General features: G+C 40.6%; 3 protein-coding genes across 6 annotated transcripts; 1 reads left to right on the top strand and 2 right to left on the bottom strand.

Annotated features, from left to right (window-relative positions):
• Positions 1 to 1,340: 1,340 nt before the first annotated feature.
• Positions 1,341 to 3,726, bottom strand: LOC148563805 (uncharacterized). The gene is made up of 2 exons (XM_088487794.1): positions 3,032 to 3,726; positions 1,341 to 2,951 (listed from the first exon to the last, which is right to left on the bottom strand). The coding sequence occupies exons 1-2, from the start codon at positions 3,642 to 3,644 to the stop codon at positions 1,432 to 1,434; spliced, it is 2,133 nt and encodes a 710-aa protein (XP_088343920.1). The 5' UTR covers positions 3,645 to 3,726; the 3' UTR covers positions 1,341 to 1,431.
• Positions 3,727 to 4,245: 519 nt separating this feature from the next.
• Positions 4,246 to 6,791, top strand: LOC107643422 (Protein kinase superfamily protein). Its single transcript, XM_016347066.3, has 2 exons — positions 4,246 to 5,642; positions 5,722 to 6,791. The coding sequence occupies exons 1-2, from the start codon at positions 4,368 to 4,370 to the stop codon at positions 6,328 to 6,330; spliced, it is 1,884 nt and encodes a 627-aa protein (XP_016202552.1). The 5' UTR covers positions 4,246 to 4,367; the 3' UTR covers positions 6,331 to 6,791.
• A 544-nt stretch (positions 6,792 to 7,335) lies between these two features.
• LOC107643421 (uncharacterized) lies at positions 7,336 to 13,402 on the bottom strand. Of its 4 annotated transcripts, none has more exons than XR_015883436.1 (14): positions 12,899 to 13,402; positions 12,708 to 12,806; positions 12,071 to 12,172; positions 11,331 to 11,474; positions 10,752 to 10,846; positions 10,541 to 10,670; positions 10,353 to 10,457; positions 9,383 to 9,489; positions 9,243 to 9,294; positions 8,255 to 8,344; positions 8,080 to 8,164; positions 7,944 to 8,008; positions 7,619 to 7,824; positions 7,336 to 7,500 (listed from the first exon to the last, which is right to left on the bottom strand). XR_015883436.1 is itself a non-coding variant. In XM_016347065.3 (13 exons), exons 1-13 carry the CDS (start codon positions 13,145 to 13,147, stop codon positions 7,738 to 7,740), a joined length of 1,410 nt encoding a protein of 469 aa, XP_016202551.1. In that variant the 5' UTR covers positions 13,148 to 13,402; the 3' UTR covers positions 7,336 to 7,737. The 4 variants fall into 4 exon arrangements, 1 of the variants encoding a protein (XP_016202551.1); XR_015883437.1 differs by having other exon boundaries at positions 9,199 to 9,294; XR_001620853.3 differs by having other exon boundaries at positions 7,336 to 7,824; positions 9,199 to 9,294.
• Between the last annotated feature and the right edge of the window lie 1,545 nt (positions 13,403 to 14,947).

A 14,947-nucleotide genomic window follows, 5' to 3' on the forward strand; every position in this document is an offset into this window, starting at 1 on the left:
AAACACTCGTATGCGGGATCTACACCCCCTTCCGACATGGGACTTCATACCGACCCCGGAGTATCGGGATTGGTACGTGCGCTCATTCGGACATCTGCTGAGATTGTCGGCATATGTTCCTCATGCACCTGCACCTCAGCCACCTCAGCCACCTCAGCATGCAGTGTTTGAGCCGGTTCCTTATTATGTACCACAGCCACCTCAGCCACAGGACCATAGTGCATCCAGCCACCACTCTCAGCCACAGGACCAAAGTGCATCCAGCCACCATTCGCAGCACTCTCAGCCGGTACTGACGATTCCAGCCGGTACTGATGATTGGTTCGACTTTTCCATCGGCGGTCACGGAGATCAACAACTACAGAATTGGGCCAATGATAGTTTGGGTGGTTGGTCAGATTTTAGTGCTCTGCATTTACCGTCGGGTACAGCTGATCCACGTGGGGCATCAGTTGGTATGAGCCATGGTTTGGAGCATCCTGCTTCCGACCACACGTCGGAAGGTGCATCGTGTGATAGTGGATTCCTTCGGCGAACATACACACTTGTTGACGAGTACAACCCCGGTGCATCTGCTCCAGCAGAGGCAGGTGGATCGGCACATCCAGGAGAGGCGGGTGGGTCAGCAGATCCAGCAGGGGCGGGTGGGTCGGCACCTCGGGTAGAGACAGGTATGGGTGACCCAGTTGCAGGTCACCCATATGACCTTCGGACGGAGCGACATCCACCTGATAGGTATACTCCGTCAAAGCCAGGTCTTAGCATGATGGATAAGGCATTGCACTGGATGGGTCGTAAGAAGTGAGCATCGGGTTGGGTTTTTAAGATTTGATAGTATGTTTCACTGTATTTTAATGTTCTGTATGTTGGTCGATGTTATTTCATACTATGTTTCAATGTATTTTAATGTTCTGTATGTTGGTCGATGTTATCTGTAGTTAAAATATGTATGTTTCTTTCAGTAAGGCAGTAAATGTTATTTCATACTATGTTTCAATGTATTGTAATGTTCTGTGTTTATCATGTTCTTAACCATCAACGGATAATATCAAATTTAAAAATTCAAACACGACTTAGACAAGAAAGAAAATTTATTATAAAAGTGCAAATTCAAAAATACAAATACAATGAAAATAAAAGTCATTCCCCCCCACCACTCGATCCGGCACGCTGAGGACATCGACTCCGACTATGTCCCTGGGCACCACAGAGACGGCATATCCGAGGACCACGCATGTCGCGTGAGTCCATTTCGTTCAAGTATCTGGTCAATTTTGGTCGACCTTTTGACGTTCGCCTCAAGTCGGGATTAGCGACCAATGTGGGTCCCTCATACGGAGGCCATGTCTCGGCATCACCTAACGGTGAGAACTCAAATTTATATACCTTACGAACTTCTGACATCCTGTACACGTCATGCACATACACGTGCTAATCGATTCGCTGGTTAGCACAGCAAGCAATAACATGACGACATGGTATTCGTTCTACCTGAAAGTGCCCACAGTCACACGTACGTCGTGCAAGATCAACGACTAACACCTTTCCACTAGTCATTTCGCGCACCTCAAATACTTCATTCCGTCTGTCAAAACGGTGCACGACTATATTCCCAGCCTGTTGCATACTTGCCTCTATCCGCTGCTGTGCAAATACGGAGTAAGTATGTCCCGCACGTTTGCGTTCGTAAGACTCAACACTCTTCCGCACAAAAAGTTCATTTAACCGATAATATGTTGCTCGAACTAGTGCCAACACAGGTAGATTACGGGCACCCTTCAACACTGAGTTAATGCACTCGACAAGGTTCGTCGTCATATGGCCCCAACGATGTCCCTCGTCGAATGCCAATACCCAATGTCTAAGCCCAATGGCATCGCACCACCTGGCATATGCCTCACCTCGCTCTTCCAACCTCTTATAGTTGATGTTATACTCCTCCACCGTTCTTGAATACCCAATATTGACCACAAGCTTCTGCAAGTGAGGGACTTTGAATGCGCGTAGGAAGTTGCTGCCGATGTGCCTTATACAAAACATCCACCATGCTCTTGGAGGTTGCCAGTCACTTCCGGAACGATTTACCGCTGCCCGAATTGACTCATGCCGGTCCGAGATCATACCCACACCATCTTTTCTAACAACATGCATTCGCAGATTCCTTAGAAAGAAGTGCCACGCATCAGCTGTCTCCCCCTCCACTAAAGCAAAAGCAATAGGCACAATGTTCTGGTTCCCATCTTGTGCAACAGCTACCAGAAGTGTACCTTTGTACTTTCCATATAGGTGTGTTCCGTCAACCTGTACTAGGGGTTTGCAATGCCTGAATGCCCTAACGCATGGATTGAAACTCCAAAATACGCGATGAAGTATTTTTACCCCTTGAGCCTCTTCATTCCCATTGTAGAGTGGGCGTGTTTCTATCTGCACAACTGACCCAGGAATCTTCTGAACCATAACCGAGAGCCACCACGGCAAGGCTTGGTAACTCTCCTCCCAATCACCGAAAACATTCGCTATGGACTTCTGTTTTGCCAACCAAGCCTTTCGGTAACTGATGGTATAGTTGAACCTTGACTGGACTTCGGCTATTATAGTTTTCACCTTTATGGACGGGTCAGTCTCGACCAATGGCCTTATAGCCTCAGCAACTGTGTCCGAGTCCAACTTGGAATGATCCTGTGAAATCACTCCAGTTGTGCACGTGTGCCTACCGTTGTATCTGCGTATCTCCCAACAACCTTTTTTCCGTATCAAGCTGGCTCGAATAAGCCAGTCGCACCCACGCCCGTACATCTTGCACTTTGCATAGAACGTTTGTGGCTCAGACTCATACACTTCGTAGTCAACTCCTCTAGCGATAGTGTAACTTCTAATTGCTGCCACGACCGACTTTCTAGAACTGTATTCCACTCCAATCCGGAACTCTCCGTCCTCGGGATCAGGAACGCCTACAGAAAGTGCCCATCATCGTTTACTAATCAATCCAAAGTATATATTAAAGATAACATATTATTTGGTCATCACGTACCTATGTTTGAATATTCCGGAAACTCCGGTGCATGCATGGCGTCGAGATCCAACTCACGCATAAAAGGTGGCACGTTCATCGGTTGACTAATCGATGGGTGAACCACTACATTATGAGCTGCTTTCTCAACTCCCACATCACCATCCTCGTCTTCGTCGCCGGCTTCATAAGTAGCTTCGAAGTCCTCTTCGCTGTCACTATTCATTCCCTCGTACACTGCTGCTCTATCATCCTCCACCTCTAATTCATTTTGAATCCCTTCCGCCTCTACGGTTTCAAACTCAACATACAGCTCAATATGTGGCTGTCGCATCTGCGTCTGCCGGTGAATTTGAAACATATTATGCATAGTCACTTCGTCAGTAATTGGCATGGTATCAAACTGTATTAGACCACCAAAAACTACAACCGGATTCCGGTACAGAATTCTGCTCACTCTCATTAACGTTCCGTTCTCCATGCTTTGGCAGAGACCATTCTGAAGTTCCATAAACGTCATGGTGCATGGAACCACAAACGAAAACGGATTCTGGCTCACAAACCTCACTCCCTCATGAGTATTACGTATTATCTCACCGTCGCGATACACTACCAAGTTTGTAGTACCCTCCATTACACCAAAAACACACTCAAAGAACACTCACACACTTCCTCAGAATGAAAATGAAGCTGTGCACTGCCTTATATAGAGGGTAGCATTCACTACGCCCCCACGTTTTGATTGCCTCAGGCGAATCACGTACTGCCACGTGTCATCACGCCCCCACGTGCCACGTCATCACGCCCCCACGTGATGCACCCCACCACGCCCCCACGTGCTTGCGTGGCCAAATCCTGGTGCGCCACATCATCATCACGCCCCCACGTGATGCCAGCGTGGCTAGTTCTTCCTCCGCCTCATCATCATCACGCCCCCACGTGATGAGGTAGCACGCCTCTGCGTTTTGCCACCGTGTCTCACTCATCCGGCGCCACGTCATCTCACCTGCCACTCCACGCAGCCACCACGCCCCTGCGTGTTAAAGATAGGTCCACCATCGCGTAAATCACACTATTCCTCCATTACTAAGCAAAACACTAATCTAATTCCCATATACAAATTATTGAGCCTTATATAGTAACTAAATTGAATTGAATTTATCGATAGTAAAATAAAGTTGAAAAGTTGTGTTACCGGGGCCTGTGCTTGATATAGACTAATATATTTATTTTTACGTCCCTGCTACACGTGACGCTGTCAAGTCTGAAGTCTCATTCTATTCTTTTCTTTTTACCCTTTCTCTCTTCCCTCCCCTTCACTCATCAATAGCCATAACCAGATCTCATCTCACTATTCATGAATCCCCACCTCCATGTCTCCTCCATTTCCGTCTTCTACTTTTTCTTCTTCTTCAGCTTCTTCTGCACACCAACAACTTCCCACACGGCTTGCTCATCCACAAAAACACCATGCCCTCCATTCGCTCCCACCCTACCCTTACCCTTCCCATTCTCCTCTTCCCCAGGCTGCGGCCACCCTTCCTTCCAACTCCACTGCTCCACCCCCCACTCCTTCATCTCCATCAACAACCTAACCTTCTCCATCCTCACCTACAAACCCAACACTTCCTCCATTATCCTCTCCCCTCACAACAACAATACATCATGCCCTTCAACCCACTTCCTCTCCATTCCCAACCAACCCATTAACCTTTCCGCCTCTCCTTTCAGAGTCCCAGACGCTTCATGTGCCCGCCTATTCTTTCTCCACCCATGTTCCCCTCCAACAAACTGTAACCGCTGCTCCTGGCAATGCAACCTCATCAAAAACCCGAACCTGCTCCTCCCTGACTGCGGATCCATGCATCGCTCAGCTTCGGACTCCGAACCTACCTGCCAAACCGACCCCTTAGGATACCTCGACAAGATGCTATCTTTCTCCGGGATCGAACTCCAATGGGACCAATCTCAAGACCCTTACTTCACCAGCTGCAAACAATGCCGAGGCTTCTGCGGATTCAATACTTCCGACCCCAACAAGAACTTCATCTGCTTCCATTCTGAGTCCACCATCTCGCCGCCGTGGATCCCCAAGGGCAAGTTCATCAAGGCCAACAGAACCGCTGTGTTGACCCTCGCTGTTGCGTTGACCACACTGTTAATCGTTGTGTCAATTGTTGCGTTTATCAAGAGGAATGCTGGTGCGTGGAAACAGCCATTCTCAGAGGAAGATCCAACCGCCGTGTTTCTCCGCAACAACCGCAGCCTCCTCCCTCCGGTATTCACCTACGAGGAGCTCGAGTCCTCCACGAATGGATTTGACCCCAAGCGCAAGATCGGCGACGGCGGGTTCGGCTCCGTCTACCTCGGCCAACTCCGCGACGGGAGATTCGTCGCCGTGAAACACCTCCACCAACACCACAATGCCGCTGCCGGAAAAGCGTTCTCCTCCAAGTCCTTCTGCAACGAGATCCTCATCCTCTCTAGCATAAACCACCCCAACCTCGTGAAGCTCCATGGCTACTGCAGTGACCCGAAAGGGTTGCTTCTGGTCTACGACTACGTCCCTAACGGCACCCTCGCCGACCATCTCCATGGCCGTAATAACAGAAAAGTACATCTAAAATGGCAGGTAATATAAGATGAGATTTTGCGTTATAATTGCAGCATAAGAAATTTCTATGCATTATGACCGGGATTTTGTGTTACAGGTAAGGTTGGAGATGGCGCTGCAAATTGCAATGGCAATGGAGTACCTTCACTTTGCGGTGATGCCACCGGTGGTTCATAGGGATATAACTACTTCCAATATCTTTGTGGAGAAGGATATGAGGGTAAAGGTCGGTGACTTTGGTCTCTCGAGGCTTCTGGTGTTGCAAGATAAAACGGCGTCGTCGGCGGGCTCAACGACAACGACCGGGAACAACGGGTGCGTGTGGACGGGGCCGCAAGGTACGCCAGGGTATTTGGACCCGGACTACCACCGGTCCTTCCGGTTAACCGAGAAGAGTGACGTGTACAGTTTTGGCGTTGTGCTTCTTGAACTGATTTCGGGGCTGAAGGCGGTGGATGCAAAGAGGGACAAGAGAGAGATGGCGCTAGCAGACATGGTGGTTTCGAGGATCCAGATGGGACAGCTTGACGAGGTGGTGGACCCCGTTCTTGCGGCGGATAAGAAGGCCGTGGGTGACGCTGTTGCCGCCGTGGCGGAGCTGGCGTTCCGATGCGTGGCCGCGGAGAAGGATGACCGGCCCGATTCGAAGGAGGTTGTGCAGGAGCTAAGAAGAGTGAGAGGCCGTGCTGACGTGGCAAGGGAGTGAGTGGGGACTTGTGGTTGTGGGCACATGTGGAAGCTTTGACTCTTTTGTTGGAAGGTGACCGTTTTTGAATGGCTATGATGATATGAACATTATTAAATTATTAATTTTAATTGTTGCCACGTCATAGTTGGACTCATAAGTCACACGCACGAGGGTCTTGTTTGACCTTGTTTAATATGACGCTTCCATTGCTTGTGGTAAGTGGTAACGTATGGGGGAAATGTCAGAATCACTCCGTACGGGTACGGCTAGGGTTTTGGTTTGGGGATTTAAGATTTAGAGTTGGTAAAGGTTAGTTGGAGTTATTGGACTGAAGAACGAGTGGCGCACATCACTTAGTCTTAGGCTTATATTCATGGTAAATATACTCATTAGCTTGTACTAATGTATAACTCGCAATACTTGTAGATCAATCTTCTTTTCTTTCTTGAATGAAGTAATGAACTATATTTATAGGATAATTTTTGTGTTCTTATGCGAATTACTTATAATCTTGGCTATCTTTAGGGAAGGTTATGCTTTTCTGTTGATAAAGACTGGCAGGATATTGACATGTAGGTTAATTTTGCAAACAGCATCTTTTTTTTCCTTTAAGGTTTTAGGTTGTTGCTGTGGGAACTCCGAACTCGTAACACTTCGAGAAGACATTGCCATTGAGGTGGAGTTTCTATATTGGTGGGTCGGAGTTAAAAGCTATTAGTCTTGTTTCCAAGCTTTTCACGTCAACTTAAATGGACTTGTTTTAATCTTTTTCCGTGATTAGCGGTTTCAATTCCTCACTAGAAATTAGACAGTTGAACTCCCACTTTCCTTATCTCTGTCCTTTGTTTTTTGTTTGTTTCATTTTTTGTAGTTATCCCCTCCAACTTTGTCAAGCAAAGTCAATGTGAAATGGCACGAGCCACCAAAGTAGCATCCAAATTAGCAGAGATAGTCTAAAAAGCAAACGCATTTATTGAAAGCGCCCGAAGAAAGCAAGAAGCTAAAATAAATCATCCATGATTAGTTACATTCATTTATTTACTTATTTTAATGCAGCCTAGCCTTGCGGAACATTAAGATGCAATTGAATGGGAAATTTCGCATTGGTGGGGATCAAACCCCACCGCAAGCCTGTATCCCTTTTGTCATAAGTTACATTTATTTCATAGAGAATGTTATGATATACAACTTGGTGTATCATGCCTTTAAGGTAATCCAGTGGTGTAAATTTGGTGTATGATATATGATAATGCATCATGTAAATTTATACCATTAAATCACTTCGACATGATACACCAAGTTTAACCTGATGGATCTAACTAACACATTGCCTTATTTTACATACTTGGTTACCACTACAAGCTACAAAACAACTTGTAGCATTAGTGCAAGAAACGGATACGATATTAATTGTTTCTTGCTCCTTTAGTTGAAATAAAATTCCTCCAATGCCTTGGCCTTCGCCTTTGCATGTTCAGCTTCTGGCCTGTTTGCGAGTTTGTACGCTCTCTCCTGAATAAACGAAACAGAAAACAATAGCAGCAGTTTAAGAATTCTGCAAGAGAAGATTTTGTATGCACTGTTCTCAAGAACCACGAACAAAAAGGATCAAGGACAAGGGTTAGACATGCCAGCATTCGCCAATATAAGGGGATGCCTTCCCTCTTCTTGATTTGCTTTTCGATTGCTTCAATGGCTGTGTTAAAATAAGATCAGAGTTAGAATAGCTGATGTGTTTGAACAATTCGAGAAGCTTCAGATTTTTACCCTTCATTGCTTCTCCAGCATTCAGCAACATGCTAAACCAAACATCATTGAATACATCAACTTGTTCATCAGATGCCCCAATTATCTTCACAGGTGTAAGTGCATTTGTTATCAATAATTTCACAATAAGCAAAAGGGAAAGCCACTATTCAGATAGAGGTTTGATCTGTACAACCTTATAATCCAAGGCATCAAAATCTGGACCTAGTAATTCCACTCCATGTTTGTCATTACCTGTTCCATACGCATAAACTGCTTCTGCAAGCTAAGTTAAACAAAGAAATGGAGAGAAAATTTATCATAAGCAAACAATAGCGTTAACAAATTTTGCAGTTTATGTAGGTGTTTTAGCCACATACATATCAATTTTGTAATGCTTTGTAAACAATCAATCAAATATGTGGAGATGTAAATAGTTAAAACTGCTGCACTTAACTTTTCTATTACTCACAAAAGTCATCAAAGCAGGACAAAGCTATACATGGGCTTATTAGAAATTCAAATCCAACAATCATTAACTCTTCTGTCTTCCCATTTTTAGAGTAATTGAGAACCAAAGAATTACAATCAAAGTATAGGAAATATTAATATGCTCTTAGAGCCATATCTAATGAGTACTTCAAAACATTTACACCGCTTATTTATAATTTTTTATATAGTACTTACCCTGCTTTTAATTAACTGTCCACTTGAAATTTTATTTTTCCACAAAAAAATTGTCCACATAGGCATAGCAAAATTGTCCACATTTATACCCCTTAAGAAATGAACGAAAGAAATAAGTTGGTAAAATAACTAGAGTAGTTAAGAGGATTCCGGATAATTTTCTAAATTAGTTTTTAACACCAATACATTTCAATTATTTTTGTTAATTCAAGTGAACATTTAAAAGTAGACAGTTTATTAGTAAAACACAGGGTTTAACTTTTTAAAGTATTTTAAATAAAAATGAGGGGTTATATATGTTTTGGAGCATGCATTAAATGTCCTCCTAGAACTTTTTCAATAGTACCCAACTAATTGTTCAAGGAAAAAATATAAATGTGAGCTGAAGGGCTGATAACCCCACACCTAAAACGGGATAAGAAAAAAGAAAATTGAGATGTGAACGGGGCATACTATATAGATTTTGATAATTCATGGAAGCAGCAACCGGAGCATACCCTCATTGCTCTCTGCATTGATTGTTGCTTCTTTATATTCATCCTTGAAACCCTAACAATAAGAAGATAACATGCCATTTTTATCTCATATCCTATTGTAGTGTCTCAAGTATTTTTTGGGAAAAATAAAACATTTCCACCTGTCTTTCAAACCCTTAAGGAGATCTGCTGCTTCAGAAAATTTTCCAGATTTTGCCAAAGCCCACACTGTCAATACATCAAGGTGCCACTCTAGATACCAGTTTGCCTGAAAACATTTAGCATAAAGCCATAAATATGTAAATTGCTCAACAAAAGATTTTCAATTGATTACCTTAAATGGAAGAATAAACTTTCTCTAACATGATATTCAAAGCCTATGAAGCACAAATATTAATATAATATGGACACAATGCAACACAATTACAGGAATACTAATACGAGATGACAACATAATAGGACATGATCACATTTACATCAATGTTCAGAAATTACAAGATATGATGCAACTTTAGTATAACAAAAAATTGGTAAAATAGTTGACATGAAACACCAAATTTTAACCAAAAGAGAGGAATACTAATCTTAGGATTAATATATTTTTTTTATTTCTCACGGTATCTCCCAACTCGGAAGGACAAGGATTAATCAGTCACGAATTTGAGCTCCATTTAAGGATTTGTCACTGACCAATTGGTTGTTGCATATACAAGGCGGGATTCGAACTCCCGACACTTGCTTAAGCGGACAAGTGAGCTAACCACTCTATCAACCCAAGTTGGTTATCCTAGGATTAATATAAATTAATAAGCACAATAAACTATAATTATTTGATTGATTATTATGTAACATCTACTCATTTATTGACGGAAGGTCTGAAAAATCAGTATGAAAAATACTAAACTATTACTAGAAGTACCTAAAATATCTACAAAGTATCCAACACTACACATCAACAACACGGACACAGTGACTTGTTTGAATTATGAAGTATGTGAATCATAGCATGAAGCTTATACAGAAGCTATACCAGAACCAGAACATCTACCATGGATTATCATTTCCAGTTGCACATCATTACATCATACGCATCATAATTCCAATTCCTTCACTGATATAATATGCACTTACTTGATCAGTTAGGCATTCAGCAAGCACCTTGAGACGATTATCAGTGAGATCCGATTCACCTCGTACATACAACCGCAAAAGCAAACCCACGGCATTCAAGTAAACCTATGATCAGACAATTAAAATCCACGTCAACAGAGAGAAAATGAGATGCATTTAATAGTTATAAGCAGAAAAAAATCACATACCTCTGCGCCATGGGCATCAGTTTTGTCTAACTCCTTCCATATATGATTGTCATATACTTCAAGCACTCTTTGGTTTGGTGCACTACCTTCTAAGTAACAAAGGGCTACATGCCACCAATTGTGGGTTAACCTGGAAGAGTGGTGATTCTTTATATGAGTAACAATATGGGAGATAAAGCCTTTGTCAAAATGAATCAAACCAAATTCTTACATAAAAGATGAAAGAGAACTCCATGATGGTGAACATTTTTCCATGAAGTTCACAGCTTCTTTAAAACGGCACTCGTATTGAAGAACATGGCAAAGCTACACAACAGAATTCAAGTATCATACTACTTACCCCATAATTTATGAAAAAGTACTTGTTAAAACATATTTGACTGCAACATATATTAATAAATATTATTGTCTAAATCTGAAACTGGAAGTCCATGGTAATTGATTGACCTTTCTCTAAAATTCTGTTGCTGCTTTCATTTATTTGACTCATCAAATATATTGCTGGGTGGGGGGATGGGGATTTCTGAGACATTACCCTAGATGGATGGAAACAAATCCAAAATCTCAATGATTAACTAGACAACTTGAAAGAGCACATGATTTGTTTGATGGTGTTCCCTTACATGATATACCAAGGGATTGGCTCCTTAAAGAACTTATTTGTTACTTTCATATCTTTGTGAGGATGACTTATCATCTTTTGTATTATGCAATATTCTCAAAAGATATTATTATGCAGTAATACTAGTTGCAATGCATATTCCAACATTTAATAAATACGTTGACCTACAGCATGCTGTGACCAGCTGTCTTCCTCATTGATGTTGAGTCCCTTTTTTGCAGCTTCCTCAGCATCTCTCATTTTTCCAAGCTCCAATAAAGGAAAAGCAAGCATGCCATATAAGTAGTTTTCTCCTTCATTTTGGGGCAGAACCTGTAAAATAATAAGCTACTCAAGCATTCCTTCAATAGGCAATAATAAGAGTAAAATTCAGATGAGAAGAATACAATGTTCCCAATCCTTATGTCTGGTATAACACTGAAGTTTGGATAACATATTGATGATGAATAAAAAATAGAAGTTAAATGAGGCATCTTTTTAATATTTTGATTGAGGCATTTGTGCTGATTCTAAATTCCCACTTCCAAGTGGTATTTGAATATAGGTGGCAAAATATTTCTCAAATTTAAAAACTCTCATCTTACAGCAATTTCAACATAGAAAGCAAAAATACGGAAATCATGTTGTGTAACACTATACTTTTCTGCACTGCAATTTAATGGTTATTATAGTTATATCATTTTAGTCCTCCATTATATACATTTAATATTTAAGCAAAAAAATCTTACATTAACTTTTTAATTTTTCAACTTTCTGCAAATAATCTTTTTTTTTGGTTGGATTTTTGCAAATAATCTAGAAGACAAAAATGTATTACAAACAAAACAGTATCTTTCTATGGCAAAGAAAAGATCTGTTTGTACATCATAGCAGATATTAACAGAAATATTCTCTGATATGAAAGGAACCTGATTAACAAGTGACAAAGACAGATCAGGCCGACCCATATAGAAGCACAAGATTTGTGCTCTCTTTAGAGTAACTAGATCCTTTGGGAACTCTTTTAGAACCTTCAAAAAAAAGGTTGCATTAATCATTTGAATAGCTATACAGATGAATCTCAAAGCAGCGCGAAAGTAATTCGAGTGGCAAAAACAACTAAGGCATTCAATATGCAACATGCATTATGCTCCCTATTGCCCATTTTAGGGAGAGAATTTTAGCAATAGCCAAATACCAAGCATCCTGCTTCAATACCAAACTTTTAAAAGCTACTCATCTATTTATTTTCACCTTAGCCTAATCCCTTCTCAGATTAGTTTGTGGTTTGCATCCTTTCCTATACTCACTATGCAGGTCACACAGTTGTCACCAAAATAATCAGCTGTGTTAAACTCTTATGTATCAACTGTAGTTCCTATTTTTGACATTGCATCCACAATTCCATAGCATGAACCAAATGATTGTATGAAAACCTAGATTCTATATGATCCAATTTTTGGAGCGAAGAATAAAATTCATTTAATGAATCTCACAAATACCTGATATTAGATGTAATACATAAATAAGTAGCAAGTAACTAATTCAAGGGAACCTAAGTGTTACCTTAGAATGCAGTTGAAGAGCCACATCATCATCTCTCTCTTCAGATATCAAGTAATTAATGGATTCAAAAACTAGTTTCTCATAGAATGTAGCATTTTCCTGCCACAAGCAGAATTCCAATTCCAACTATTGAGATAAATAAAAAAGAAAGGAATTGAAGAAAAAGAAGGAGAAGAGAGATTACAACTTACAAGGTGCAATTTGGCGGAGAGAAGACAAGAGGAAGCTCGAAAAGGGTCAACGGATAGAAGGAAATGAGCGGCTAAGATGTTAGCCAGGACACAGTTGTTATCATGGTCCAGCGCTTCAAGAATCACACACCTATCTCTGCCATAGCTCATCACCTGATGGTAGTAGGAGTTGATGGCGGAGATGCAGGGCTCAGATGAAGTTCGAACCTCGTAACCCCATCTGGCCAATTTCAGACCGTCTCCTTCCATGTATGTTTCTTCCACTCACCCGCTTTGGAAATCTAATCTGATATATGAAGAATTTGGAGTTTAATCAGGGAACACAAGAGCATCACTCTCACAACGACAGGAAGCAAGCAATTCTCGTGCGTGGACTTTCATACTTCGCCTCAGGATTCAGGAATCAATGTAAACATTTATATGAAATCAGAAAATTTGGTAAAATGAAAAGGAGAATTGAACTAGGTACTATTTGATTTGGTTTGTGGTGATTTAAATGTATCTAAAAAAAAAAACAGTCATTTAATATTTTTAAATGGAAAATTAGTAGCTAATTAGGACTTTTTTTTAATCAATAAAAAGATATTTTTTAAAACAAAAAAATCACTTTTTTTTTTGTAAAGACAAAGGAAAAATCTCACTTTATTTATCCACATATGTAATATTTTTAGGAGTAAAATTTAAATTCGGTCAATTTTCATTTTATTGAAGAACAAGTCGATCCTTGTAAAAAAAAGTAGTATGTCCGGGTCCTTGTCCCCGATCGTGAGACATGGCTGTCCTTCTATCATCTCCAGCCTTAAAACCTAATGGAATTTACTTACGTGTCACTTAATGATGATAATGTGGCCGTTAAATGCCATACTAGACATTAAAAAGTTGGACAGGGATCAATTTATCTATTTTTTGTGGAACTAAAACATTGCCGTTTTGCAAAGAATTTGGAGTTATATGATATGGTACTCAAGACTTGAAATCTTCCACTCTTTTCTTAATACTAGTATGTAAACCCTAAAAAATCATGACTGAAAGTGGTGAGCGTTTGTCACTCTCCAAACAGCAAAGTGGTAGAGATGCAACTGACTCTAAAAATTGGAGTCTGAATTTTAGCACAAGCTTGGGATCAAGAAAGAAGAAGTGGGTTATCCCAGAATGTAACTGCGGTACTTATGTCGTTCTCTTTATATCAAGAATGGAGTTAAACCCGACTAGGTTATTTTTTGGCTGCCCATATTTCAAGGTAGTTTATCTTTTTTTTTTTTTTACGTTCATCTAGATTCCGATTGAAGGTTTAAAATCTTTTTCCCATCTTGCAGATTTCAGCACCTCATTGCAAGTATTTTGCATGGCTTGATGAGTATGTTTCATCCTTTAATGAGGACGCTAGCAAGAATCTTCATTTTGGTGGGTTGAAGTAGAATGAGGATCATTTTAAAGGCCATTCTCATGGTGCTCCTGACAAAGCGAAGGAATTTGAGAAAAGATTGGCTGGGTTAGAAGTTAAGTTATACAAATTAAGGGTGAATAAGATTTAAATTAGGTGCAGTGGTATTAGATGTATTGTTATAGCATTTGTTACAGGTGTAGTTATTGCAAACCTCCTAAGGGCTTTTGAGTGGGAAGGAGCAATAGTTCGATGATTTATCTTGTAGCAATATCATCATGGTTGTAGTAGTGTAAAATAAGAAACATATTTTGTGCATAAATGAAGATGAATTTTTATAGTTTGATACATGGATGTGTTTAGTTATTTAGCCGCTTCACACGGTATAACTAGTATATATAATGACCAAACTATAAAGTCATAATATAGAAGCAACAACGATACTGAAATACTATAAAGTAGCAATTTATATATTAAGCAAATCAGTTTTTGCCACATATAGATATAGAATGATGTATCATTCCAGCTGTTCCAACATAAAATAAGGTCATAGTTATGCCAAATAAAACAACCTTAACAGTAGAAAATATTACAAAAAGATCCTAACAAAACAATGAAGACGAAGTCAAGTTTTTTCAAAATATACTTATCTATACTAAACTCCA

Source organism: Arachis ipaensis, chromosome B5, assembly GCF_059453495.1.
Source record: "Arachis ipaensis isolate K30076 ecotype BB chromosome B5, ASM5945349v1, whole genome shotgun sequence".
NCBI classification, from domain to species: domain Eukaryota; kingdom Viridiplantae; phylum Streptophyta; class Magnoliopsida; order Fabales; family Fabaceae; genus Arachis; species Arachis ipaensis.

Bases quoted from the DNA above. Each gene is read 5' to 3' on its own strand.
- LOC107643422 (XM_016347066.3), top strand. From the start codon at position 4,368: ATGAATCCCCACCTCCATGTCTCCTCCATTTCCGTCTTCTACTTTTTC. The intron at 5,643-5,721 runs GTAATATAAGAT...TTTGTGTTACAG, and splicing joins AAGTACATCTAAAATGGCAG to GTAAGGTTGGAGATGGCGCT.
- LOC148563805 (XM_088487794.1), bottom strand. From the start codon at position 3,644: ATGGAGGGTACTACAAACTTGGTAGTGTATCGCGACGGTGAGATAATA. The intron at 2,952-3,031 runs GTACGTGATGAC...CACTTTCTGTAG, and splicing joins TCCGGAATATTCAAACATAG to GCGTTCCTGATCCCGAGGAC.
- LOC107643421 (XM_016347065.3), bottom strand. From the start codon at position 13,147: ATGGAAGGAGACGGTCTGAAATTGGCCAGATGGGGTTACGAGGTTCGA. The intron at 12,173-12,707 runs GTAACACTTAGG...TTTTTTTTGAAG, and splicing joins CTCTTCAACTGCATTCTAAG to GTTCTAAAAGAGTTCCCAAA. The intron at 10,458-10,540 runs GTATGTGATTTT...GTCTGATCATAG, and splicing joins CTGATGCCCATGGCGCAGAG to GTTTACTTGAATGCCGTGGG.